This window comes from Hyla sarda, chromosome 1 (genome assembly GCF_029499605.1).
Source record: "Hyla sarda isolate aHylSar1 chromosome 1, aHylSar1.hap1, whole genome shotgun sequence".
NCBI lineage: Eukaryota > Metazoa > Chordata > Amphibia > Anura > Hylidae > Hyla > Hyla sarda.
In genome coordinates this window covers 592,118,058-592,145,406 of record NC_079189.1, presented here as the reverse complement: position 1 = coordinate 592,145,406, position 27,349 = coordinate 592,118,058, and the positions used below count along the sequence as shown (strand labels likewise).

The following is a 27,349-nucleotide window of genomic DNA, read 5'->3' as shown; positions in this document are numbered from 1 at the left end:
GGGGAACGTAGGAAGGTAAGTGAAAGTTTGTTTTCTCTTTGTTTGCAGCCTGGGCAGGATAGAATAGGAATAGTCCGTACCGGATATCTCCTTTAAGGAACCAATTTTCAAAATATTCTCCAGGGTCATGACCCTCGACTTTTTCAGGAACACCTACTAGGCTCACATTGTTCCGCCACAGGTGGTTTTCCATGTCATCAGATTTAGCAGCAAGTGCAGTCAGATTATTAATCACACGATGCATATCTTGAGCAGAGGGAACTGATCCTCCATATCCCCCCCACCCTTTCCTCAACCGCACTAACCCGCTCAGAAACCATTTGGATATCATGGCAGATAAGGTTAACATCCTTACGCAGGCCGCCCAGTAGCATTTTAACTTCGGTGTTGCCCTTGGAGACAGCCAAAAAGATATCCTTCAAAGTGGGCTCAGCAGGAGCAGATGTAGATGACGGGGTGCTTAGTGTTGCAGGCACCACACCAGCTCTGAAGGGGTTAACATTATCAGAGAGCTGTGCAGCTACAGCAGGGAGAGTCCCAGCAGAGAAGATAACACAGAGGCTCAGCAGGGTCATCAGGGGATAGAGCAGCAATGTTAGGGGAGTCCCCTTGGCAGGCAGATGACACTCCAGAAGAGAGAGAATTAACTTCAGACTGACCTGCGGCAGCATGACGTTCAGGCCCGCTCAGCACAGTGGAGGGGTCCGTGGCAGAGAAGAGACCGAGGCCCCAGCCAGCCAATCCTGCTCCTCCTCGCTCCAGTCATCCAACGGGGCCCGCACCGGTGGCTCTGTGACACGTGTGAAGCACTGCAGCCGCTCCGCAACTCCCGACACTTCTGCGCAAGATGGCACCTTCCCCCCATTTGCATCTTGGCCTCACTATCTTCTGGGGCTTCCAACACGGCACCTATCACCATATAGCAGCAGGAGTGAGGGGGCACTGGTGCCACCTCACGATCATCCTGATACTGGTCGACAAATCAGGACTTCTGCTGTGGGGAATGTCCCTAACGGCACCTGCTCCGCCCCTATTCCGGAGGGCAAGAGCTGGTGCCGGGAGTGAGTACCTGAACTGTGGGCCCTCGATCCCCGGGATCGGCAGAGACAGCAGTGGCAGGAGGATTCGGCAGAGCAGCAGCAGGAGGTAAGGCTGGCCTCCTGCTGTTGCTTAGCAGCAACTCCCAGCATGCACAAAAGGGCATGTTGGAAGTTGTTGTTATGCAAGAGCAGAAGGAACTACTACAACTCCCAGCATGCCCTTTGGTAGTTTGTGCATGCTGGGGGTTGTAGTTATGCAACAGCTGGATGCACATTTTTTCTATGAAAAAGTGTGCCTCCAGCAATTGCTTAACTACAACCCCTAGCATGCACAAACTACCTAAGGACATGCTGGGAGTTGCAGTAGTGTGCCTCCAGCTGTTGCAAACTACAACTCCCAGCATATACTACTGCATTGTAGTGCGCCTGCAGAGCACTTTACATCCACGATAAGGGATATTTACATACTTCTATTACTCCTTGTGAAAATGAAAAATTTGGGGTAACACCAGCATCTTAGTGAAAAAAAATAATTTTTCATTTTCACATCCAACTTTAGTGAAATTTGTCAAACACCTGTGGGGTGTTAAGGCTCAATGTACCACTTGTTCTCTTCTGAGCATTGTAGTATGCCCGCAGTGCACATGACGTCCACACATGAGGTATTTCCATACTCAGAAGAGATGAGGGTACAAATTTGGGGGGACATATTCGCCTATTATGCCTTGTAAAAATGTAAAATTTGGGAAAAACTGCATTTTTGTGAAAAAAATATATAATTTACACATTCAACTTTAACGGAAAGTCGTCAAACACCTGTGGTGTAACCCTTGTTAGGTATGGTATTGTTAGGCTTGTTTTTTGCGTGACCAGTTGTCCTGCATAATGACATCATTCATTTTACCATAAAATGTATGGTGCAACCAAAAAAAATACTATTTGTGTGGGGAATTTTTTATTTTTTTTTACCTTCACGTTATTCACCATACGGGATCAATAACATTATATTTTAATAGTTCAGACATTTACGCATGCGGCGACACCAAATATGTGTATTAATTATTCTTTTTGAAAAAAGGACATTTTCATTGGGGGAGGGGATTTTTCACATTTTTTTTTTTACTTTCATTTTTACACTTTTTATGTCCCCATAGGGGACTATCTATAGCAATCCTTTGATTGCTAATACTTTTCAGTGCTATGCAGAGTTACCTTGCTCTATTTATTTTCTTTATTTTTCCTGTGCGACACTTTTTTTCTCCGTGTGACAGAACTTTATCAACATGTGCGAAACATTGATAAATACGTGTGAGAAAGAGTCAGGTGGCCTAGCCACATTCTTAGCGTCCTTGTTACAAGTATGGTAGAGAGGGAGATTTTACTTGATGTCATTTTTAATAGGTCATCCCTTTCTGTCTATGGCATCTTTGACAGCCAAAGGCTCCTCTGATGGGAAGAGCGCCACTTCTGGACATTACTGGGATCAATTTTTTATTTAAGGATCTGAACTAAGAACCAAGATCCACCTTTTTTCTCTAGTATCTCCAAATCTTTTCTCATGAATTTCTTTATTTGCAATATTGAGACGCAGTTTGAGGCAAAGATTTTGTTTCAAGGAAGTTACTTATTTTTAAGAGGAGGCAAAGTAGAATTGATCCTTTTTTTTTTCTTTTAACATCTTTTTTGTACATTCAACTGTACCTTTTACCACAGTGGTGTTAAACTGTGGCCCTTCAAATGTTGCAAAATTTGAACTTCCGGCATGCCCAGGAGGGTCACAGTTTGAGACCAATGCTTTAACAGATTTTAAAAGCTTAGATCCTTTCATTTGATTTTAAGGGGTGCTTCAGGGAAGTAAAGAAAAAATAAACGCCCCAAAGCCACAACAATACCTGTTCTGTGTCGCCTGTAGTTATCCATGTGATTTTATCTGCTCCTGTGGTCCCTGTTGTCTTCTGAATATTATTTTCCCTTGCTTGCAGCCCAGACTACAACTCCCAGCAGTCAGTGCAGTTCTGTGTGCAAGCTCCAAGTTGTTGTAAACACAGTACATGTCTTCTCACTGTACTATCCTTCCCCCCAGCAATAAATCATGCTATGCTCTGAATGGCAGCAATCAGTGATTAGATCTACAGCAGGCAAAGAGCAGCGTTCTGTGCCAGATCTCACACGGGGAGGGGGTGTGCAGCTTTGAACCAGACACTGTGAAAGCCAGACCCCTAGACAAGACATAAACCACATGGTCCTTGTCTTTGAGGAGGGTGGAGGCTACTCTTAGTGAGGGCTTTGCACCAAGACTCGGTGGATTATGACATCTTTCACTCCCTGCATGTAACTGACAGCTGAAAGAGAGAAACTACTCTATATAGCTAAAGAGTGATATTTAGTGTAGTGTAGTAGTGTAGTAGGGTCATTTTACTTTCTTTTTATAGCTTTTGAGGATATCACTTCATCACAGGTGGCTGATAACTGACTTAAGTGGGAAATGTCAGATCCAAAAACTTTTTATATGTTACTGATATAAATTAAAGACCTTTTGTAATATGGTTGTTCAAATTTTTTTTATATTTAAGGGGGTGTGTCCCTCCTTGTGGTGGAGGGAAGTGATTGGTGTGTGGTGGGAGGGGGCGTGTCCCTCCCTTGTACAGGTGGGAGGTGATTGGTGAGTCTGCTAATGCAGCCTTGTCCATCAGTCATCTCATTTCCATGACTCACGGATAAGCCTGATGCTGCTGCAGGACTGGTTAGTGTCCCAGTAGGTATGGGGACCCCTAGTGGTGGGATTTTTAGGAGCTGTTTTCTTTAATAAATATTAAAATAAAATGTAAACAACCATATTACAAAAGGTCTCACAGTGCCCATTTAAGTAATAGTGCCTGGAATCAAAGCCCTAGGATAATGCCAGTGGAACAAATAGAAAATGCTAATCTGTTGCTTTATTCAGTATTTACATAATATTCAGTATTTACATAATATAAATCACTGACTAGAAAGGTAAAAAATATAAAATATTTTTTAGATAAATAAAACATTACAAAAACCTCATATCATACAAAAACACATACTCCTCATTATTGATATAATGCCTAGTGCCAAAGCTAACACAAAGGAGATTTACCAAAACCTGTGTCGAGGAAAAGTTGACCAGTTGCCCATAGCAACCAATCAGATCGCTTCTTCTATTTTTCAGAGGCCTTTTGAAAACGAAAGAAGCGATCTGATTGGTTGCTATGGTCAACTTTTCCTCTGCACAGGTTTCGATAGATCTCCTACAAGGACTATAGTGGGAATTTTCTAATGATTTCTGTGTTGGTTTTGGCAATTTTCTTTATTCCCCCATATGACTCTCCTGGTCATGGTCTGACTGATCACAATGCATCCATTTTGTCCAGTGTGGCTTTCTCAGGCACAAAGTTCAAATGGATAAAATAAAGTGCAGATCTCTCTCCCCTTTCCCAGCTACATTTGGGTACTGCCAACGCTGGCCACCATGTCTTCTATTGCCTTCCAGTCGAGCTTGCTCAGAATACTTCCTGTGCTGTCTGACGAATTGTCCAGGTTACGGATTCGGGAATCAGCTTCCTCATTCATCATAGACCTCTAAAAAAAGAAAAAAGAGGACAAAAAGAAGGAAGGGGTGTTAAGGAAAATCGAAAATCTGAACAAGGTTACAGGCAGAATCAGTCTGACTGGTGTCTTGACTCCTGTGCACCAGTAGGAGGTGCTCCATACTCTTTTAAAAGTGAATAGAAACCAAAATGTTTCTGCTGCACAGGTAAGAGAACAAATACCAATATTTGAGGAGAATGCATATAAAATTTAACTTTTATTAATAAAGTAAGATAAAATATAATATAAAGTAGACCCTAAAAAACAAAATTAAAGGGATAGTGCCTAAAACTTACCGTAGTTTTTAACCCCTTAAGGACCAGACCAATTTTATTTTAGCATTTTCGTTTTTTCCACCTCGCCTTCTAAAACTCTCTTATATTTCCATCCACAGTCCCATATGAGGACTTGTTTTTTGCGTCACCAATTGTACTTTGTAATTACGTCACTTATTTTACCATAAAATGTACGGCGCAACCAAACATTTTATTGATATCACGCTGTACACTTTCCGGTAAAAATGACAAGTTTTCTATATTCTGTGGGTCAATACGATTAAAATGATACCCATGTTATACGCTTTTCTATAATTGTACCGCTTAAAAAAAATCTCAAACTATTTTAACAAAATTTGTATGTTTGAAATTGTCCTATTTTGACCACCTATTACTTTCTCATTTTTCCGTATATGGGGCGGTATGAGGGCTCATTTTCCAGTACCACTTTTGCTTAGGTTTTACCTTTTATACATTTTTTATACATTTTTTTTAAAATAAAATGTGACAAAAAAGCAGCAATTTTGGACTTTTATTTTTTTAACGTTTACGCCGCTCACTGTACGGGATAATTGACAATATATTTTAATAGTTCAGACTTTTACGCACGCGGCAATACCAAATATGTGCATTAATAATCTTTTTTTAATGCTTTTTTGGGGGTAAAATGGGAAAAACAAACGTTTTACTTTTTTACGTTTTACATTTTTCACGTTTTTTAACTTTTTTATTTAAAATTTGTAGGACATAGCACTGATCAGTATTATCAGTGATCTTCCTCACTGGTCTGCTCGATCTCAGACCAGAGCAGAAGACCCTGGGAGCGATTGCGGATGTCCGCCATTATCGGCGGGTCCCTGGCTGCTGATAGCAGCCGGGACATGCCTCACATGACGCGAGCACCGCTGGCGGCGCGTAAATGTACGTCATGGTGCACTAAGTACCACGTCACCATGACTTACATTTACGTCCATTGTCGTTAAGGGGTTAATATTATAGCTCCCCTGCTGATGGCTTTTGGTATTACAGTTGTAATAATAATAGTGTAAAAATGCTTCTCCAGCTGCCCTATAAAAATGCTCTCAGAGATCGGTGAGTGCTGACGAACTTTAAAGGGGTATTCCAGGCATCTTTTTTATTTGACTATGCTACAGGGGCTGTAAAGTTAGTGTAGTTCATAATATAGTGTCTGTACCTGTGCGTGACGGTTTTCTCACAATATTTTTAACAGCGTACAAAATTACTGTTGTCTCAGATTTTTCCCAGGTTGCAATGCAGCTGAGACCTGACTCACTAGTCAGCTGATGACAGGGAGCCTGTCTGCTTCAATGGGTGGAGCAATCACTTGGAGGGATGGAGATCAATCTACAACTAATGCAACAGCTGTAGGCACCCTGATTGAAAACCACAGGTCTTTTGAATGGATGCAGCTCATTTATGCTTCAATGAGTGGGGTGGCTGATGTGTGGGAAGGAGGAAAATGGAATTATGGGATTTGTAGGCAAAAGAAGAAAACTCAAACAGGAAATACCAGTTCACAAAAAGCTAGCCACAGTGTTATGGTAATCTCACAACACAGCCATTTATCCCCAAGACAAGCGCAGATCCTTCCTAAGCCATGTCCATTACTGCCTGCCAGGTACGTACTAAAATCACCTTATGGTGGAGAACCCCTTTAAGAGACAGGACAATGAAATGAGAAAAGCATCTAGGTTGGTTCGGACCAAGCTGTTAGGGCACACATGGCGAACAGGCTGGTGTAATCTGCCGACAAGCACGAGCAGCTTCTACATTTTCCTTGTCCACCATCCAGACACAGACGGCTCCTTTATAACACCGCTATCTTTGCCAGGACAATTTCCAGGCACCTAGAAGGAAATCTGGTGTCAAGGTGCCCATTACATGTCCAGCTATTGAAGGCCAGCCACCATAATCTGAGTTTGCAATGGTGTCTTGGACCAAAAACCTAGGGGGAGATTTATCAAAACCTGTGCAGAGGAAGAGTGGTGCAGTTGCCCATAGCAACCAATCAGATTGCTTCTTTCATTTTCCACAGGCCTCTTTAGAGGCCTGTGGAAAATGAAAGAAGCAATCTGATTGGTTGCTATGGGCAACTGCACCACTCTTCCTCTGCACAGGTTTTGATAAATCTCCCCCCTAGACTGTTACGGACTAGAACGGCAACATAAGAGGACAGGTTCTGTTTAGGATCTGATGGTGACCGGGTTTGGGTGGCTTCAATCTTGCCTTAGCTGTGAAGTGACACGCTGCCCTCTGCTGGTGATGACAGCCAGTTACATTAATAGGAACATTAATTAACCCCTCAGAGTTATGTGCAGCACATCCTGTGGACACGTGTTGCCGCTCATATATTTCACACTAGATCAATGGTTCTCAACCGTTTTTGCCTGAGTACCCCTTAACAGCCCATTCCCAAAAAAATATTTTGTAATGATTATAGTATAATTCATATGCTTTACTTTCCTCTTCCTATCTCCCCAGTCCCCCGATATACAGGTGACGTCTTCTCTAACCGGAGTGGTTTACTTTTCTTTTCTTCACTATCTGGCCTAGACCGCCATTAAGATTTCTCCCATACAAGACGTCTCCACAGAACCAACCAAACAAACTCCTTTCTGCAGTACAATACCCACCTATTTACAAACTCCCCATGTTTATAGTCACACACACAGTAATAGTACCCGCTTTGCGTCCCCATAAAGTTGTTAGGCCCCCTCTGTGCCCCTAAATATAGCTGTAGGCCCCCAAACTGCCCCCATATATTGTTGTAGGCTGCCATACTGCCCCGTTTTGGTGCTCCACTGCTCCTCTGGTCTGGGGACCTATTTCTATTGCTCATAGCAGTAGGTCCCCAGTCTGCAGGGGCAGCGGAGCAACAAAGCTGATGGTCATTACTGCCCACAGCAGCCCAGTGCCCGCGCTTCCCCTTTAATGTCCTCCTGCTCCGCTCCACGATGCAGTGACGTCAGCCGACCATTTCTTTCACAGTGGTCCAGACCAGTAACCAGTGACTGTGGCTGCCATTACTGATTTTTTTTTTCAAGTACCCCCTGAAGAACTGCTAAGTACCCCTGGGGATACTTGTACCCCAGGTTGAGAACCACTGCTCTAGATAATGCTTATCCACACACACAGCAAGGTTTTCCAGGAATGTCCCCACCAGATTCCTTCGCCCTCCTGGTCACCAGATTTATCACCAATCGAGCATTTATGTTACCATCTGTGACACCAGCTTCAACAACCTACAAGTGAGTAGGATCTACAGGGGCAACCGCAACATCTGTGGGCAGTGGGATACCATATGGAACCTGTATGCCTCCATGTATCTCCTCTTGTGTGTATTTATATATATATATTTTTTTTCAGACATGTTGTTTTATACCTGAGACAGGATGGAGTTTCTATCGCTGTTTAATATCCTGTTGATTTCATCAGGGATCTCCCAAGGGCTCACAATGTCCCTCTCATAGTCTTCTGGGTGGAATTCACCAAACTGTGACAGGGGGCTGGTGCCTTTACTGCTTTTTCCTGTCCAAACAATAACAATAACTGATTAAACAACAATCCAGCCATATGTTAAAGTACATTGGTCACTTAGTTTAAGTCAGTGGTCTCCAAATTGTGGCCCTCCAGATGTTGCAAAACTACAACTTCCAGCATATCGTACATACATTACTAATCCTGTACTGATCCTGAGTAATATCCTGTATTATACTCCAGAGCTGTACTCACTATTCTGCTGGTGAGATCAATGTGTATATACATTACATTATTTATCCTGTACTGATCCTGAGTTATATCCTGTATTTTACTCCAGAGCTGCACTCACTATTCTGCTGGTGAGGTCACTGTGTACATACATTACATTACTAATCCTGTACTGATCCTGAGTTATATCCTGTATTATACTCCAGAGCTGTACTCACTATTCTGCTGGTGAGGTCACTGTGTACATACATTACATTACTTATCCTGTACTGATCCTGAGTTATATCCTGTATTACACTCCAGAGCTGTACTCACTATTCTGCTGGTGCAGTCACTGTGTACATACATTACATTACTTATCCTGTACTGATCCTGAGTTATATCCTCTATTATACTCCAGAGCTGTACTCACTATTCTGCAGTTGGGATCACTGTGTACATACATTACATTACTTATCCTGTACTGATCCTGAGTTATATATCAGACAGGAGGCTCATATCTTATGCATTAATCTGCCTTTATTAATGCCCATAGCAGACATTCAAACTTTACTTTAGTGAATTCTACTAGAAAAAACTTTTAAACTTTAAACTACAACTCCCAGCAGTCTACTGGATGTATCGGCCAATCCCCGCTCCGGATGCTTGGTGTATAAGGGACTGCCTCCATAATCTACTCCTCTTTCTGCTCATAGCAGAACTTCAGATAAGTATTCTCTCACTGCTGTTATATAGTGCTTCTTTCAGTGTCTGTATTGCTTGTCTGGTTTAGGTCTGTAAGTCCTTCCTGTTTCGCCCTCTGTTTATATATATATATCTTTATTTCTAAGATTATTATATATTATTTGTTCCTATCTTATCTTCTACTGCGCTGTTCTGACTCAGCAGATCTTGCTCTCTGCTCACTCTGTCAGCGGCGCACGCCACCACACACGCGGCGCTTGTCACTGCCTTTCTCACGCACTTCTCGCTTACCTACGGCGCCATCTTATCGGCGCCATCTTGTGAACTTTCCTCTTCTTTCTTCTTCTCACTCCTTTCGCGCTCTCCTCTTCCCGCGCCGTAGTTCTCTTCGTGCAGAGCGGGGGGAGGAGGGCGTGGCTTGTGGGCGTTCTTCAGCTCGCCCTATCGCAGCACAGAAAGCGGTAATCTCGCGAGATTACTTCGCTCTGCACTGTGGGTCCACTCCTCCCTATATCGCATCGCCAGTTCAGTGCGAACGGCGTGAGGGAAGGAACCTTGTCTGCTTGCTGAATGTTTTTCTGTATATCTATTGTTAGTCACCTGGGAATTTATTCCCCCTTTTGCCCCAGATACTGTGTACCTTGACTTACCTGTAGACAGTTTGCCTATCTGTCACCTATATAGTAGGTGGTATAGGTACATCCTATAACTCTACATCTTATAAGACCATACCTCCTATAGACCTTTACCTGTCCTGTAGGTCGCATAAGACCCTTTAGACAGCTCTTGTGTCTCTTATATATATTATTGTACACATTACATTATGGCCGATGAGAGAGCCACTACCTCTCCCAGGACATCTGCTGGGGAAGATCCAATGCTGGACGCACCCCAATTTATGACTGCTGCCCAGATCCAAGATCTGATAAACAGATCCGTATAGGCAGCGATGTCCTCTGTCATGCCACCCACGGGTGCGCAACATCCTGCACCTCTCATACAGGAATCCTCATGCAGTGGTGAACTGCCCATTAAGAAGGGCACAGCATCTCAGAAACGCAAGCATACCATCACGCTATCCGACTCCCCGGCAGGGGAAGCAAATTCCATGCACCAGGCAGTACCTGACCCGGACTGCCGACCCACTTTTCCTCCAGACTCTAAACGACCCCTGGGCCTCGGGGAGTTGCATAGGCAGAGGCAACGGTCTGTTAGACGGGCCAAGCCGGATTCGTTCATGGACTCTTCAGATGAGGAGTTCTCCGCTGAATCTGGGGCGGCAGACGCCAATGAGTCTGACAATGAGGACGAGGATAGTGGGCATATGGCGCTCCCTGAGGACGCCAACCTGGTATCCCAGGGTGAAACCGTCTTAGACTCTCATGGAGAGCCTTTCTTTGACCCAGAGGCTATTTCCCATCTGCGCTCTGGAGACTGGGCACCCCTTCCAGAGGTGTCTCAATACATTGAACATTGGGCTCGCAGGTCTGTAAATAAGACTAACCGCAATAAATTGAAGGCGGAGTGCCCATGACCGTGCATCCCCAAGAAGGCCATGCTCACACCCGACCCCATACTTACGGTACATCACTAAACACGGAAAATATTCCAAAAAGGGTATTGAGAGGTCCTTTCGGTCCATCCAAGATCGAATCCTGGACCTCTTCGGCCCTATCACTAAGATTCTTAACCTCTCGGAGCAGGCGGCGGCAACGGAACAGCCGATCGACCTGCTTCAACTCAGGAGTTGGGCCCAGAGGGGCGTATGCCTGCTTGGGTGTGCGAACACCACTTGTTCGACTGAGCGTCGTCGCTCAATTTTGATGAGGCTTGAGCCTCAACTCTCTCACTTAGCTGAGTCAGAACCCGGCCCTGCTGCTGAGGGTATGCTTTTTGGGGATACCCTCATTAAGGATATCAACAAGATGGTCGGACTGTATACCAGTCTCGACAAAGCCCAAACATCCTTAAAGAAATCAGGCTCGGCTAAGGTTTTTCCCAAGGCCGGCAGAAACAGGGGCCGATCTGCCGGCCGCAATTACGCTAATAGGCCATACAACAGAACTCCTGTACAGCCAGGCTCCACAGTCCTATCCTGTGCCAATCGCACAACCAACACCTTTTTTCCCGCCTCGCGGATGCCCCTGGAGGGGACGTGGAGGGAGAGGTTATCCCCGCTCCCGACCAACTACCGGTGAGTACAACACACCTGAGTTCTTTTCACATACCCGTAGGGGGAAGACTGAAATTTTTTATCCACGTCTGGTCTGCGATTACGTCAGACGCATGGATACTCAATACAGTGGCAGGGTACCAGATAGAATTTTGTTCCCCGCCAGACATGACTTCAACTCCACCTCCCATCCGGTTCTCCAACCTGAACGTTGCTCTTATAGACAATGAATTACAGGACCTCCTGTCCAAACAGGCAGTGGTAGAGGTGGACCTCCTTTCCTCGGGGTTCCTCAGCAATCTCTTCCTAGTCAAAAAGAAGGGGGGCGGATACCGGCCAGTCATAAATTTACAAAATCTGAACCAACATATCATTTACCGACATTTCAAAATGGAAGGGATCCACTATCTGAGGGATCTCTTAAAACTGGGGGATTGTCTGGTAAAGGTGGACCTAATGGACGCCTACCTCACGGTTCCCATCCATCCAACCTCCCAAAACTTCCTACGCTTCCTTTGGAGAGACCGAATGTGGCAATTTACCTGCCTTCCCTTCGGCCTCTCGTCCGCCCCGTGGTGTTTCACCAAATTGTTGAAACCGGTGGTGGCAGCCCTACGGAGCAGGGGAGTGAGATTGATCATTTATTTGGACGACCTACTTATCATGGCTCGTTCCAGACTTCAGGCAGGCGAACACGCCAGCTGGACGGTCCGATTATTGCAAGACCTAGGGTTCATCATCAATCACAAGAAGTCTGTTCTCGTTCCAGCTCAGGAGATGGAATTTCTGGGATTCTTGGTGGACACCGAGCGAGCTGTCCTCAGATTACCCAAGGCCAAGCTGACTATCATCCGCAAAGAAATCAGAGCCGTATTGAACAAACAACAAGTGTCGTTGCGTGTGTTAGCATGGCTGGTCGGACTTCTATCAGCCTCTATCCAGGCCATATTCCCCGCTCCCCTCCATTATCAAGCCCTTCAGAGGCTCAAATCCTTGCATTTGCAACAAGGGCTTTGATACGCAGACGAAGTATCGTTATGCCCGGAAGCCGTAGAGGAACTTCGGTGGTGGTTACGTCATGCCGTCGAATGGAACGGCAAGACCATCTTCTGTTCCAACCCCGACATTATTTTGGAGTCGGACGCGAGTCGCCACGGCTGGGGCGCTCGGTGCGGTCTCTCTTCAACAGGAGGGACGTGGTCCGCAGAGGAGTCTCTGCTGCACATCAACGCGCTGGAACTACTGGCGGCATTCTTTGCCATCAGGAGCCTTCTACCACACGCATCCAATTGCTGTGTGTTATTGCACATGGACAATGTGACCGCGGTCCAATATGTCAATCGCTTGGGGGGCTCCAAATCCAGAGTCCTTGCGGATCTCGCGAAGGAATTTTGGCATTTTTCCCTTGCCCGCAACATTGTCCCGATAGCGGAATACATCCCGGGGGCTTCCAACATGATAGCGGACTGGAATTCTCGCTACCTGACCGACTCCAGCGATTGGCGGCTGGATAGGTCAGTTTTACTGGCCCTTTGCCATCTGTGGGGTCCATTCTCTATAGATCTGTTCGCTTCCCGTCTCAATCATTAGCTACCCTGCTTTTACAGCTGGAGGCCGGACCCGGAAGCCTATGCGGTAGACGCATTTCGCCACATCTGGCCCGGGGACGCATTATGCGTTTCCCCCGTTCTCGATGATCCTCAGGGTTCTCCTGCATATAGCGAACCTGAGAGTGTCGGTTGTGATGATCACTTCCTGGTGGCCGACACAACCATGGTTTCCCCTCCTGTTGGAGATGACTGTGGATTTTCCCAGATTGCTCCCTCAGTTCCCTCATCTCCTCTCCAATCCGAGCGGGGGTCTGCACCCTCTGATCACAGACCACAACCTGCATCTCCTCGCATGGTTGGTTTCGGGGTGCCAGACGTGAATAGCGACCTTTCAAGATCAACTAGGGATCTCCTTGCCTTGGCCCCCGGGACTAGATCGCCATATCGATCAGCCTGGAGACTCTGGGTACGTTGGTGTGATCAACGGCAGGTTGATCCCGTTCAGGCGCCTGTATCTGTAGTAGCCAACTACTTGGCGGATTCTTTTGAATCCGGAAAGTCTTATAGTTCTATTAATGTGTATAGATCTGCAATCTCGGCTTACCACACACCAGTGGATTCTTTGCCAGTAGGCAAACATCCTTTGGTGTGTCGCCTTCTGAGAGGCGTTAAATTTAAATGTCCTCCGCGCCCCAAATATCAGGACACTTGGGACGTGGCCAAGGTCCTGACCATGTTCTCAGTGTGGGAGGACAATGACGCACTTTTTCTAAAATTGCTGTCTTTCAAGCTTACGGTCCTATTATGTCTGATTTCCATTAAGCGTGTATCGGACATTAGGGCCTTAGACATCTCCAGGCGACAATTCTCGCCATTAGGAGTTAAATTCTCTGTTGTCCGTGGGACAAAAACCAGACTCCAATAGTTTTTTTATCCTTATTTTCCCGCGCATCCACGGCTAAGTGTTGTCCGCCGTCTTCAGACATATGAGTCTCAGACGGCTTTGTTACGTTCTTCGGAGTCCTCCCAACTCCTCATCTCCTACGTCCGCCCTCATAAAGGAAGATTAACGCATAAGATACTCGCCTCCTGTCTTCATATAACTTATATTGTCCGTCACAAGCTAGGAAAATCTCGATTTATATCCTGTATTATACTCCAGAGCTATACTCACTATTCTGCTGGTGAGGTCACTGTGTATACACATTACATTACTTATCCTGTACTGATCCTGAGTTATATCCTGTATTATACTCCAGAGCTGTACTCACTATTCTGCTGGTGAGGCCACTGTGTACATACATAACATTACTTATCCTGTACTGATCCCGAGTTATATCTTTTATTATACTCCAGAGCTGTACTCACTATTCTGCTGGTGAGGTCACTGTGTACATACATTGCTTATCCTGTACTGATCCTGAGTTATATCCTGTATTATACTCCAGAGCTGTACTCACTATTCTGCTGGTTGTACACTGTGTACATACATTACATTACTTATCCTGTACTGATCCTAAGTTATATCCTGTATTATACTCCAGGGCTGCACTCACTATTCTGCTGGTTACTACTAGAACAACTTAATTTTGTTTATGTAGTTTTTGAGTAATATCTATTAATAATTACAGTAAATTCATGTTTTGTTTTTTTTTAACCCTTACCTTGTCTGTCTGTCTGCTTTGCTGTGGCTTTCAGAACAGGTTTTGTGTTTTTATTTTGTACATTAATCCTGCTCCTCGTAGGCAGCATACCCCGACGTGTGATTTGGGAAAGACGGTCACCAGGCAGGGACGGATCTAGTCAGAGATTTACCAAGATAAGACAAAGTGAATGAATATCCATAGTGATTAATAAAAGCTGAGTGATCATGTGGCTGTTTTATATGATCATTATCCCCTTCCTAATAGAATATTTAATGTATATAAAAAAAAATATGACGTTCACACATAGCAGAATCTGCATGTATGGAGTGCACTGTTTTCCATTGGGGACGTATGAAGCACGCTCAGTCAGCCATGTCCCATGAAGCACGCTTGGTCAGCTGTGTTCCATAGAAGTATATGAAGCACGCTCAGTCAGCTGTGTCCCATAGAGGTATATGAAGCACGCTCAGTCAGCTGTGTCCCATAGAGGTATATGAAGCACGCTCAGTCAGCTGTGTCCCATAGAGGTAAATGAAGCACGCTCAGTCAGCTGTGTCCCATAGAGGTATATGAAGCACGCTCAGTCAGCTGTGTCCCATAGAGGTATATGAAGCACGCTCAGTCAGCTGTGTCCCATAGACGTATATGAAGCACGCTCAGTCAGCTGTGTCCCATAGAGGTATATGAAGCACGCTCAGTCAGCTGTGTTCCATAGAAGTATATGAAGCACGCTCAGTTAGCTGTGTCCCATAGAGGTATATGAAGCACGCTCAGTCAGCTGTGTCCCATAGAGGTATATGAAGCACGCTCAGTCAGCTGTGTCCCATAGAGGTATATGAAGCACGCTCAGTCAGCTGTGTCCCATAGAGGTATATGAAGCACGCTCAGTCAGCTGTGTCCCATAGAGGTATATTAAGCACGCTCAGTCAGCTGTGTCCCATAGACGTATATGAAGCACGCTCAGTCAGCTGTGTCCCATAGAGGTATATGAAGCACGCTCAGTCAGCTGTGTTCCATAGAGATATATGAAGCACGCTCAGTCAGCTGTGTCCCATAGAGGTATATGAAGCACGCTCAGTCAGCTGTGTCCCATAGACGTATATGAAGCAAGCTCAGTCAGCTGTGTCCCATAGGGGTATATGAAGCACGCTCAGTCAGCTGTGTCCCATAGGGGTATATGAAGCACGCTCAGTCAGCTGTGTCCCATAGGGGTATATGAAGCACGCTCAGTCAGCCGTGTCCCATAGACGTATATGAAGCACGCTCAGTCAGCCGTGTCCCATAGACGTATATGAAGCACGCTCAGTCAGCTGTGTCCCATAGACCTATATGAAGCACGCTCTGTCAGCTGTGTCCCATAGAGGTATATGAAGCACGCTCAGTCAGCTGTGTCCCATAGACGTATATGAAGCACGCTCAGTCAGCTGTTTCCCATAGAGGTATATGAAGCACGCTCAGTCAGCCGGGTTCCATAAAAGTATATGAAGCACGCTCAGTCAGCTGTGTCCCAGAGAGGTATATGAAGCACGCTCAGTCAGCTGTGTCCCATAGACGTATATGAAGCACGCTCAGTCAGCTGTGTCCCATAGAGGTATATGAAGCACGCTCAGTCAGCTGTGTCCCAGAGGTATATGAAGCACGCTCAGTCAGCTGTTTCCCATAGACGTATATGAAGCACGCTCAGTCAGCTGTGTCCCATAGTCGTATAGGAAGCACGCTCTGTCAGCTGTGTCCCATAGAAGTATATGAAGCACGCTCTGTCAGCTGTGTCCCATAGAAGTATATGAAGCACGCTCAGTCAGCTGTGTCCCATAGACGTATATGAAGCAGACTCAGTCAGCTGTGTCCCATAGACGTATATGAAGCACGCTCAGTCAGCTGTTTCCCATAGACATATATGAAGCACGCTCAGTCAGCTGTGTCCCATAGAAGTATATGAAGCACGCTCAGTCAGCTGTGTCCCATAGAGGTATATGAAGCACGCTCAGTCAGCTGTGTCCCATAGAAGTATATGAAGCAGACTCAGTCAGCTGTGTCCCATAGACGTATATGAAGCACGCTCAGTCAGCTGTGTCCCATAGACGTATATGAAGCACGCTCTGTCAGCTGTTTCCCATAGACATATATGAAGCACGCTCAGTCAGCTGTGTCCCATAGAAGTATATGAAGCACGCTCAGTCAGCTGTGTCCCATAGACATATATGAAGCACGCTCAGTCAGCTGTGTCCCATAGAAGTATATGAAGCACGCTCAGTCAGCTGTGTCCCATAGAGGTATATGAAGCACGCTCAGTCAGCTGTGTCCCATAGAGGTATATGAAGCACGCTCTGTCAGCTGTGTCCCATAGAGGTATATGAAGCACGCTCAGTCAGCTGTGTCCCATAGAGGTATATGAAGCACGCTCTGTCAGCTGTGTCCCATAGACGTATATGAAGCACGCTCTGTCAGCTGTGTCCCATAGAGGTATATGAAGCACGCTCTGTCAGCTGTGTCCCATAGAGGTATATGAAGCACGCTCAGTCAGCTGTGTCCCATAGAGGTATATGAAGCACGCTCTGTCAGCTGTGTCCCATAGCGGTATATGAAGCACGCTCTGTCAGCTGTGTCCCATAGAGGTATATGAAGCACGCTCAGTCAGCTGTGTCCCATAGACATATATGTAGCACGCTCAGTCAGCTGTGTCCCATAGAAGTATATGAAGCACGCTCAGTCAGCTCTGTCCAATAGAGGTATATGAAGCACGCTCAGTCAGCTGTGTCCCATAGAGGTATATGAAGCACGCTCTGTCAGCTGTGTCCCATAGAGGTATATGAAGCACGCTCAGTCAGCTGTGTCCCATAGACATATATGTAGCACGCTCAGTCAGCTGTGTCCCATAGAAGTATATGAAGCACGCTCAGTCAGCTCTGTCCCATAGAGGTATATGAAGCACGCTCAGTCAGCTGTGTCCCATAGAAGTATATGAAGCACGCTCAGTCAGCTCTGTCCCATAGAAGTATATGAAGCACGCTCAGTCAGCTGTGTCCCATAGAAGTATATGAAGCATGCTCAGTCAGCTGTGTCCCATAGAAGTATATGAAGCACGCTCAGTCAGCTGTGTCCCATAGAGGTATATGAAGCACGCTCAGTCAGCTGTGTCCCATAGAAGTATATGAAGCACGCTCAGTCAGCTGTGTACCATAGACGTATATGAAGCACGCTCAGTCAGCTGTGTCCCATAGAAGTATATGAAGCACGCTCAGTCAGCTGTGTCCCATAGAAGTATATGAAGCACGCTCAGTCAGCTGTGTCCCATAGAAGTATATGAAGCACGCTCAGTCAGCTGTGTCCCATAGAGGTATATGAAGCACGCTCAGTCAGCTGTGTCCCATAGAAGTATATGAAGCACGCTCAGTCAGCTGTGTCCCATAGAAGTATATGAAGCACGCTCAGCTGTGTCAGGCTGTATGGAGCACTGAACATGAAACGACAGTGTGTATTTCTCCAACCCTCCTGAATCTAAACTTTCTGCATTTTATGGAGCAGTGTAAAGGACTGGGGCGTCCCAGTGTCCTATTTAACATATATGTCCCTTTCGATATATGGGTGCTTCATGTTGTAATACCCTTTTAAACCCCACAGTGTAAGTCTCTGGATTGCTGGCCTCTTACCATACTTCCTATGGACAGAATAGCTGGGTGCACTGAGGGTCCTGACTTTAGGTTCCCACTTGTTCTTTGGAAGCACAAATGTCGCTGTACCTGTGTGAGAACAGACCTATAAGAACATCATGGACTTTGCACTATACACATTGCTGGTCTGAATACAAACTAATCTACCACACTAAACACCAGTGATCTCCCACCTGTCGCAAAACTACAACTCCCAGCATACAGGTCCAAACATCTTGGGGCCATAGCTGACCCAGCCACATAAGAAGGCCGATATAAGGTATGTGATGTAACAATTTGGCCGTGATGTGACTATGTAAGTGCCATATCCTATGCGACTTTGCAGATTAACTCCTATTCTCAAATCCAACATAAAACACAAACCAAAGTCCGTTCAGCATATACTGATCTACAGATGTAGCAGAGTTTGCATCAGTAAACCTACAATACATTACAAACTCAGTTCTGCTTTGTGTTATCATTTCCTTTAATAAATAATCCCATAGAGACAATACCTACCTCTTATTTGTGTCTGTGCAGGGGTAGACCTGGACCTCGGATGTGAAGTGCCTCCCCGGGAGGATGATCTGCGCTTCGTTTGGTTGGTAGACACACTGCGCACTGCACCGCGACCTCTGGAATATCAAAGTATGATAGAATTTAAGGTGTTAGATTAACGCTATACTGACTGATAACTAGAGATGAGCAAACTTACAGTAAATTCGATTCGTCACGAACTTCTCGGCTCGGCAGTTGATGACTTATCCTGCATAAATTAGTTCAGCTTTCAGGTGCTCCCGTGGGCTGGAAAAGGTGGATACAGTCCTAGGAAAGAGTCTCCTAGGACTGTATCCACCTTTTCCAGCCCACCGGAGCACCGGAAAGCTGAACTAATTTACGCAGGATAAGTCATCAACTGCCGAGCCGAGAAGTTCGTGAATCGAATTTACTGTAAGTTCGCTCATCTCTACTTATAACCAATATAGCAAAGGTTGGAGAATGACCACTGTTATACAGTGGTCCCTCAACATACGATGGTAATGCGTTCCAAATGGACCATCGTTTGTTGAAACCATCGTATGTTGAGGGATCCGTGCATTGTAAAGTATAGGACAGTGGTCTACAACCTGTGGACCTCCAGATGTTGCAAAACTACAACACCCAGCATGCCCGGACAGCCAACGGCTGTCCGGACATGCTGGGAGTTGTAGTTTTGCAACATCTGGAGGTCCGCAGGTTGAAGATCACTGGTATTGGAGGTTATACTCACCTGTCCCCGCCGCTCCGGACCGTCACCGATGCCCTGGATGTCGCCTTCCATCGCTGTCACCGTGTCCCCGACGCTCCGGCAAGGCCTCTGCTTCCCCGGCATCCTCGCTCTCCATCGCCGTCATCACGTCGTTACGCACACCGCTCCTATTGGATGACGGGATGGCGTGCGCAGCGACGTGATGACGACGATGGAGAGCGCCGACGATGCAGAGGATCCCGAAGAGGACGCACCGGAGCCCCGAGGACAGGTAAGTGATAGTCAGCGGACCACACGGGGCACCGTAAACGGCTATCCGGTGGCAGCTGAAGCAGTCTGCACTGCCGGATAGCCGTTTATGCGATGGCCCCGACATACAAAAGCATCGGATGTTGATGCTGCCTTCAACATGCGATGGCCTCTGAGAGACCATTGTATGCTGAAATGATCGTATGTCGAGGCCATCGTAGGTCGGGGGGTCATTGTATATTATATATCGATCTATATCAGAAGAATACTCCAAGGCGTCGGTGAAAAACGTGAATAGCGTTTATTCCATCATAGTGGCAACGTTTCAGCTGCGTGCCAGCAGCCTTTTTCAGTTCTCCCATGTTTATAGTAGGCATACAGGAGGCCAAATAGGTCAGTGACAAGATAGGTTGTTAAGGCTGCAGTTTTTTTGCCCCTGAGGCAGATAACTCACCCTTTAGGAGAGGGCCTTGAGAAGGAGACATTGGATGTGCCAGGCTGGTAAACTGCAGAGGGGATTTGCTTGGCCTCTGATAACAGTTCCTGCATGAGACCCATGGCGTCCGACACCCGATGACTGTGATGCTCCAAAAGCAGAGACCTATAGGACAAACAGCAGACACGCTGTAAATAGCGCACCCCGCTGGGCAGTCATTCGCAGCCGCAGGTGTTATCTAGGTCACAGATTATTGCACCCGATTTATTCCTCTATTATATCTTACTTAGACTGTACATAGCTCCTGCAGATCCCACTACACAATCCACATTAAAGGGGTTATCCAGGAAAAAACTTATATATATATATATGTATATATGTATATATCTCAACTGGCTCCAGAAAGTTAAACAGATTTATAAATTACTTCTATTAAAAAATCTTAATCCTTTCAGTACTTATGAGCTGCTGAAGTTGAGTGGTTCTTTTCTGTCTAAATGCTCTCTGATGACACGTGTCTCGGGAACCGCCCAGTTTAGAAGCAAATCCCCATAGCAAACCTCTTCTACTCTGTGCGTCACGTCCCGGGAGCAGTAAGACAGAAAACAGCAACTCAACTTCAGAAGCTTATAACTATTGGAAGGATTAAGATTTTTTTAATAGAAGTAATTTACAAATCTGTTAAACTTTCCGGAGCCAGTTGATATATATAAAAAAAAGTTTTTGCCTGGAATACCCCTTTAAATCATTCATTTTAAATAGATAAACTGACTCCAGAAACAGATTTGTAAATTACTTCTATTAAAAAAAATCTTAATCCTTTCAGTGCTTATGAGCTGCTGAAGTTGGGTTGTTATTTTCTGTCTAAGTGCTCTCTGATGACACCTGGAAAAGTCCAGAGTAGAAGCAAATCCCCATAGCAAACCTCTTCTACTCTGTGCAGTTCCCGAGACAAGCAGAGATGTCAGCAGAGAGCACTGTTGCCAGACAGAAAACAACAACTCAACTTCAGCAGCTGATAATTATTGAAAGGATTAAGATTTTTTAATAGAAGTAATTTACAAATCTGTTTAACTTTCTGGAGCCAGTTGATATAAAATTACAATTTTTTTTTTTTTCCCTGGAATACCCCTTTAAACCAATACTGTCTGGTTGTTCCACAGAAACCAATTACAGTTCAGCTTTCATTTCACCACAGCAATTTGGGAAAGGAGAGCTGAGCTATGATTGGTTGTTATAGGACAACCAGACAGTTTTTGTCCTCCGACAGATTGATAAATGTGTGGGCCAATGCCGTGACGGTCCTGCTGTTGTCGGACTTACCGATCTCTCTCATCTTTTACTTGCTGTTCTTCCCGGAGTGTTTTTGATGACAGCGATGAGTTCTGGATGAGAAAAAAAATAAAAGAGAAAAGTTGGGGGTCCATAAATAACAAGGGGAAAGGGGCCTAAGCTTTTGGCCCATGACACAGTAGGAATTGCAGCTTAGTCTCATTTATGTGGGGTCCTAGTATTCAGAATCCCAACCCCTGCAGATCGGACACTGATTGTATAACCCAGTGTTTCCCAACCAGGGTGCCTCCAGCTGTTGCAAAACTACAACTCCCAGCATGCCCGGACAGCCTTCGGCTGTCCGGGCATGCTGGGAGGTGTAGTTTTGCAACAGCTGGAGGCACCCTGGTTGGGAAACACTTCCTCAGAGCCTGCCAAGGTTATATTCCAAGGTTTTGACCTTGCAATACAGACCTTATTTGTAAGGTCAAAACGATGCATCCTTGTATATGGAGTACCCCCCTTTTTTTTTTTTAAATAAACTGGTGCCAGAAAGTTAAACAGATTTGTAAATTACTTCTTTAAAAAAAAAAAAAAAAAAAAAAATCCTTACCCTTCCAGTACTTATTAGCAGCTGCATGCTACAGAGGAAATTATTTTCTTTTTTTTTTGTCTTGTCCACAGTGCTCCCTGCTGACACCTCTGTCCATGTCAGGAACTGTCCAGAGCAGCATAGGTTTGCTATGGGGATTTTCTCCTGCTCTGGACAGTTCCTGTTACGGGCATCAGGTGTCAGCAGAGAGCACTGTGGACAAGGCAAAAAAAGAAATTCAAAAAGAAAAAAATTTCCTCTGTAGCATACAGCTGCTAAAAAGTACTGGAAGGGTAAAGATTTTTTAATAGAAGTCATTTACAAATCTGTTTGACTTTCTGGCGCCAGTTGATTTGAAAAATAAAATAAAAATAATGTTTTCCACCGGAGGGGCCAATAAGCTTCATGTTTTTTTCAGACACTTCTCATTGGAGTGCCGTCTTCCATACTGATTCTTCTAATTTGCTCTGTCAGTCAGTATGTAGTTTAGCAACAGCTGTAGGCACCCTGGTTTGGGAAACACTGGTATAACATATTATTACAATTATAGGAGGTCTGCGGTTGTTGACAATGATAGTTCCCCTTTCCCAGTCACAAAATCGGCAAATACAGATCAGGCTCAGGTGACTGCTGTGTATTACGGCTGATACCTGCTGGCAGCGGCTGGAATCAGAGGCACCTCCAATCCCAGCTGCTTACCCTCCTAGATGGCACAGCAACATAGCTAATAAAAAAAATAATAATAATTTATAAAACATTTGGGATGGCCAAAAATGTCAAAGTCTAAACTATACAAATCCCATAATATTATGTTATTTATTTCTTAGGGTAAAAAATAAAAATGTCAGAATTGCTGTTCAATGGTGATCAAAACATAAGACGAATCCCAAAATGCTACCAATAAATATTATGGCTTGTCAAGCAAAAAAACAAGCCTTTATATAGGTCCAAAGATGGAGAAAAAAATAAAATTTATAATAATAAAATAATTATAATATTAAAATAATAATAATAAAATATAATAAGAATAATAATAATAAATATAATAAAATAATAATAATAACATAATAATAATAAAATAAAATAATAATAATAATAAAATAATAAAATAATATATAATAATAAATATAATAACATAATAATAATAATATAATAAAATAATAATAATAACATAATAATAATAATAAAATAATAATAATAATAAAATAATAATAATAATAATTTTATATATATATATATATATATATATATATATATATATATATATATATTTATATTATGGTAAGCGAAAAGTATTTTTATTTTTTTATACAAAACTAGTAGAACATACAGACTGGCAGAGCAATACGGAAGACTGCACTCCAATGTGTCTGAAAAAATGTGAAGCTTATTGGCCCCTTAAAGGGGTACTTCAGTGGAAAAAACATTTTTTTAAATCAACTGGTGCCAGATAGTTAAAACAGATTTGTAAATTACTTCTATAAAAAAAATCTTAATCCTTCCAGTACTTATTAGCTGCTGAATACTACAGAGGAAATGGTTTTCTTTTTGGAACACAGTGCTCTCTGCTGACCTCATGACCACAGTGCTCTCTGCTGACATCTCTGTCCATTTTAAGAACTGTCCAGAGTAGGAGAAAATCCCCATAGAAAACATATGCTGCTCTGGACAGTTCCTAAAATGGACAGAGATGTCAGCAGAGAGCACTGTGGTCAGCATGATGTCAGCAGAGAGCTCTGTGTTCCAAAAAGAAAACCCTTTCCTCTGTAGTATTCAGCAGCTAATAAGTACTGGAAGGATTAAGATTTTTTTTTTTTATAGAAGTCATTTACAAATATGTTTAACTTTCTGCCACCAGGTGATTTAAAAAAAAAAGTTTTCCCTGGAGTACCCCTTTAACATACAAGGATGCATCGTTTTGACCTTACAAATAAGGTCTTTATTGCAAGGTCAAAACGATTCATCCTTGTATGATGATGGGACAATAAATGTATTTTTGGAGTGCCGTCTTCCATATTGCTTCTTCTACTTAGAATATAGCCTTGGTCAGGCTCTGAGGAAGTATTTCCCAACTAGGGTGCCTCCAGCTGTTGCAAAACTACAACTCCCAGCATGCCTGGACAGCCACAGCTATGAGGAGTGGCACCCACAGACTTATAAGTCCTTTCCACTGTGCACCATTCATACTTGTCTTTTCCATTCACTGGCAGAATAAAGTTACACTGCACAGTGGAGTCAGTGACAACAAAACCCAAAAAAGTGATATTGCTAAATATCGCTGCATTTGGAGAGGGTAAAGCAGCTGTTTTGCAGCCCCTCGCAGAGACAGAACATGATGCAAAATCTGCATATCCTCCTAAGACATAAGCACTATGGTAAGTGAGCGCTCCACTGCTCACAGGACCATAGTGTTGGGAAAGAGGGCGGCTGCAGAAAGTTAAACAGATTTGTAAATTACTTCTATTAAAAAAATCTTAATCCTTCCAATAATTATCAGCTGCTGAAGTTGAGTTGTTCTTTTCTGTCTGGTAACAGTGCTCTCGGCTGACATCTCTGCTTGTCTCGGGAACTGCACAGAGTAGAAGAGGTTTGCTATGGGGATTTGCTTCTATTCTGGACTTTTCCCGAGACAGGTGTCATCAGAGAGCACTTAGACAGAAAAGAACAACCCAACTTCAGCAGCTCATAAGTACTGAAAGGATTAAGATTTTTTTAATAGAAGTAATTTACAAATCTGTTTCTGGAGTCAGTTTATCTATATAAAATGAATGATTTAAAGGGGTATTCCAGGCAAAAACTTTTTTTTTATATATCAACTGGCTCCGGAAAGTTTAACAGATTTGTAAATTACTTCTATTAAAAAATCTTAATCCTTCCAATAGTTATTAGCTTCTGAAGTTGAGTTGCGGTTTTCTGTCCAACTGCTTCCTGATGACTCACGTCCCAGGAGCTGTGCAGCTCCTATGGGGATATTTTCCCATCATGCACAGCTCCCGGGACGTGACATCATCATTGAGCAGTTAGACAGAAAACTTCAGAAGCTAATAACTATTAGAAGGATTAAGATTTTTTTAATAGAAGTCATTTACAAATCTGTTTAACTTTCCCCAGTTGATATATATAAAAAAGTTTTTGCCTGGAATACCCCTTTAATGAATGATTGATGTGGAGAATGCTAGCAAACATACAAAAAGGCAAGACTGCCTGCAGCTGGCCTGAACAACAAGTCCCAGCATCATTTGCCAGTCAGTGGACATTGGAGTGACTAGTGCACATACTGCAGTCTTCTGCGTCTGGAACGGTTTGTGCTCCTTCTCCCTAAGCTCCTGCAGCCTCCTCCGGTGTTCGGCCAGGCGCTCCCTCTGCTTTTTCTTCATCCACCGCAACAGGTCTGCCCGCTCGCTTGTAGTCTTCTTTGATGTCCCCCGGAGTTTCATCCTGTGAAGACAAAATAAAAAGAGGCTTTGTAGCTTTAAAAGAGGTACTCTGTGCCAAGGGAAGAAAACTATTTCAGCTCACCACTCTGCGATGCTGTAAGATCAGAAGTCCTGTAAGGTGCGGAGAGCAGGGCAGGCAAACAGCGGGCCGGGTCTCGGAATAGAATGGACAAGGAATGGGCAAAAAAGCACGGACCTCCAGCTGCTCCACTTGAGAGGAGAAAAATATGTAAAACCTGACTTTTAATCCATCAGGTTAAAAACATAGGATATCCATGGACATACGACACACAAAGAAGAAGAAACCGACGCGTTTCGAGCCTAGTCTGGCTCTTAGTCGTGGCACCACTTGTGCCACGACTAAGAGCCAGACTAGGCTCGAAACGTGTCGGTTTCTTCTTCTTTGTGTGTCGTATGTCCATGGATATCCTATGTTTTTTACCTGTTTGATTAAAAGTCAAGTTTTACGTATTTTTCACCTCTCAAGTGGAGCAGCTGGAGGTCCGTGCTTTTTTGCCCATTCCTTGTCCACTCTGTGCCAAGCATCTTATGCCCTATGAACAGGATAGGGGATAAGTGTTTGATCACAGGGGGGGTTCCAGTGGTCGGAAACCCCCGCGATGAGACACTTGTCCCCTAACCTGTGGATAGGGGGATAAGATTTTTGCAACTGGAGTAGCCCTTTAAAGCAGCAACATGCGATCTCCTTTGTGGCAACCACTGGGACCCCTGTGATCTCTTACCCGGCACCACGGCTCTATCTATGCACGGATTACTGTCAGCCATGGCACAAAGTGGTGGCCAACACGCACCTCCATGTATATCTATGGGAGAACGGGAGATACCTAAATGCTGTATTTCCGGATCTCCCATAGAGGTACATGGAGGGGCGTGTTGGCCACCACTTTGTGCCATGGTCGACAGTAATCCGTGCATAGATAGAGCCGTGGTGCCGGGTAAGAGATCACAGGGGTCCCAGGGGTTGCCACAAAGGAGATCGCATGTTGCCTTTGATGCCACTCTGGTGGCAAAAATCTTATCCCCTATCCACAGGATATAGGGGTTCTGACCACTGGGACCCCCCGTGATCAGACGCTTATCCCCTATCCTGTGGATAGAGGATAAGATGTTCGGTATTGGAGTACCCATTTGAGGCATCAAAGGCAACGTTGCCCTATTGTAGTAAGGAGATCGCCAAGTTGACATTTTTATACCTGGAGAGCTTTTGTGCCTGGGCAGGTGTCAGTCCGAGATCAGAAGCAGAGACCCCTCCGGCTACAAGATCCCCCAGAATGTCAGCAATATCACTGAGGCCGGTCATCTGAAGAGCATCCTGGAGGCTGCTGAAAAAGAGCAGAAAACCGCACATTATTGGCTTGGTCACATGACGGGACCTCATTGGCTTCTATGGACATTACACATTACACACTGTGTTAAAGGGGTACTGCTGACAAAATTAACTTATCCCCTATCCACATGATAAGGGGATAATTAGCTAATCATTGGGGGTCCGACTGCTGGGACCCCCCGCGATCCCCAAAACGGGACCTGGCTCTCAGTGAGAAGCGTGTGCTGCAGACGGCACCCGCTCTATGAATTTTTATGGGAGCGCCAAAGAGACCCGAGCCCAGCCATCGGGCATCATCGGCGCTCCCAAAGAAATTAATGGAGCCCGTGCCATCTAGAGGTAGACGACATTTGCTTCTCATTGAGCAAGAAGGGCTTCCGTTCTGGAGATAGCAGAGGGTCTCAGCGGTC

The 27,349-nt window shown here is 44.6% G+C and overlaps 1 protein-coding gene across 6 annotated transcripts in view; it reads right to left on the bottom strand.

Annotated features, from left to right (window-relative positions):
* Positions 1 to 3,938: 3,938 nt before the first annotated feature.
* Positions 3,939 to 27,349, bottom strand: part of CPLANE1 (ciliogenesis and planar polarity effector complex subunit 1) — a 144,551-nt gene continuing 121,140 nt past the window's right edge. For 4 of the 6 annotated variants that reach the window (XM_056546351.1, XM_056546360.1, XM_056546362.1 and 1 more), the window contains 9 exons: positions 26,806 to 26,934; positions 25,433 to 25,592; positions 21,614 to 21,675; positions 20,309 to 20,455; positions 18,876 to 18,991; positions 18,357 to 18,446; positions 14,725 to 14,859; positions 8,328 to 8,473; positions 3,939 to 4,640 (listed from right to left, as the gene is read on the bottom strand). In XM_056546351.1, coding sequence (XP_056402326.1) covers positions 4,500 to 4,640; positions 8,328 to 8,473; positions 14,725 to 14,859; positions 18,357 to 18,446; positions 18,876 to 18,991; positions 20,309 to 20,455; positions 21,614 to 21,675; positions 25,433 to 25,592; positions 26,806 to 26,934 — 1,126 coding nt within the window. In that variant the 3' untranslated portion in view covers positions 3,939 to 4,499. The remainder of the gene's footprint in view (positions 4,641 to 8,327; positions 8,474 to 14,724; positions 14,860 to 18,356; positions 18,447 to 18,875; positions 18,992 to 20,308; positions 20,456 to 21,613; positions 21,676 to 25,432; positions 25,593 to 26,805; positions 26,935 to 27,349) is intronic. The other 2 variants (XM_056546371.1, XM_056546377.1) reach the window with 1 other exon arrangement.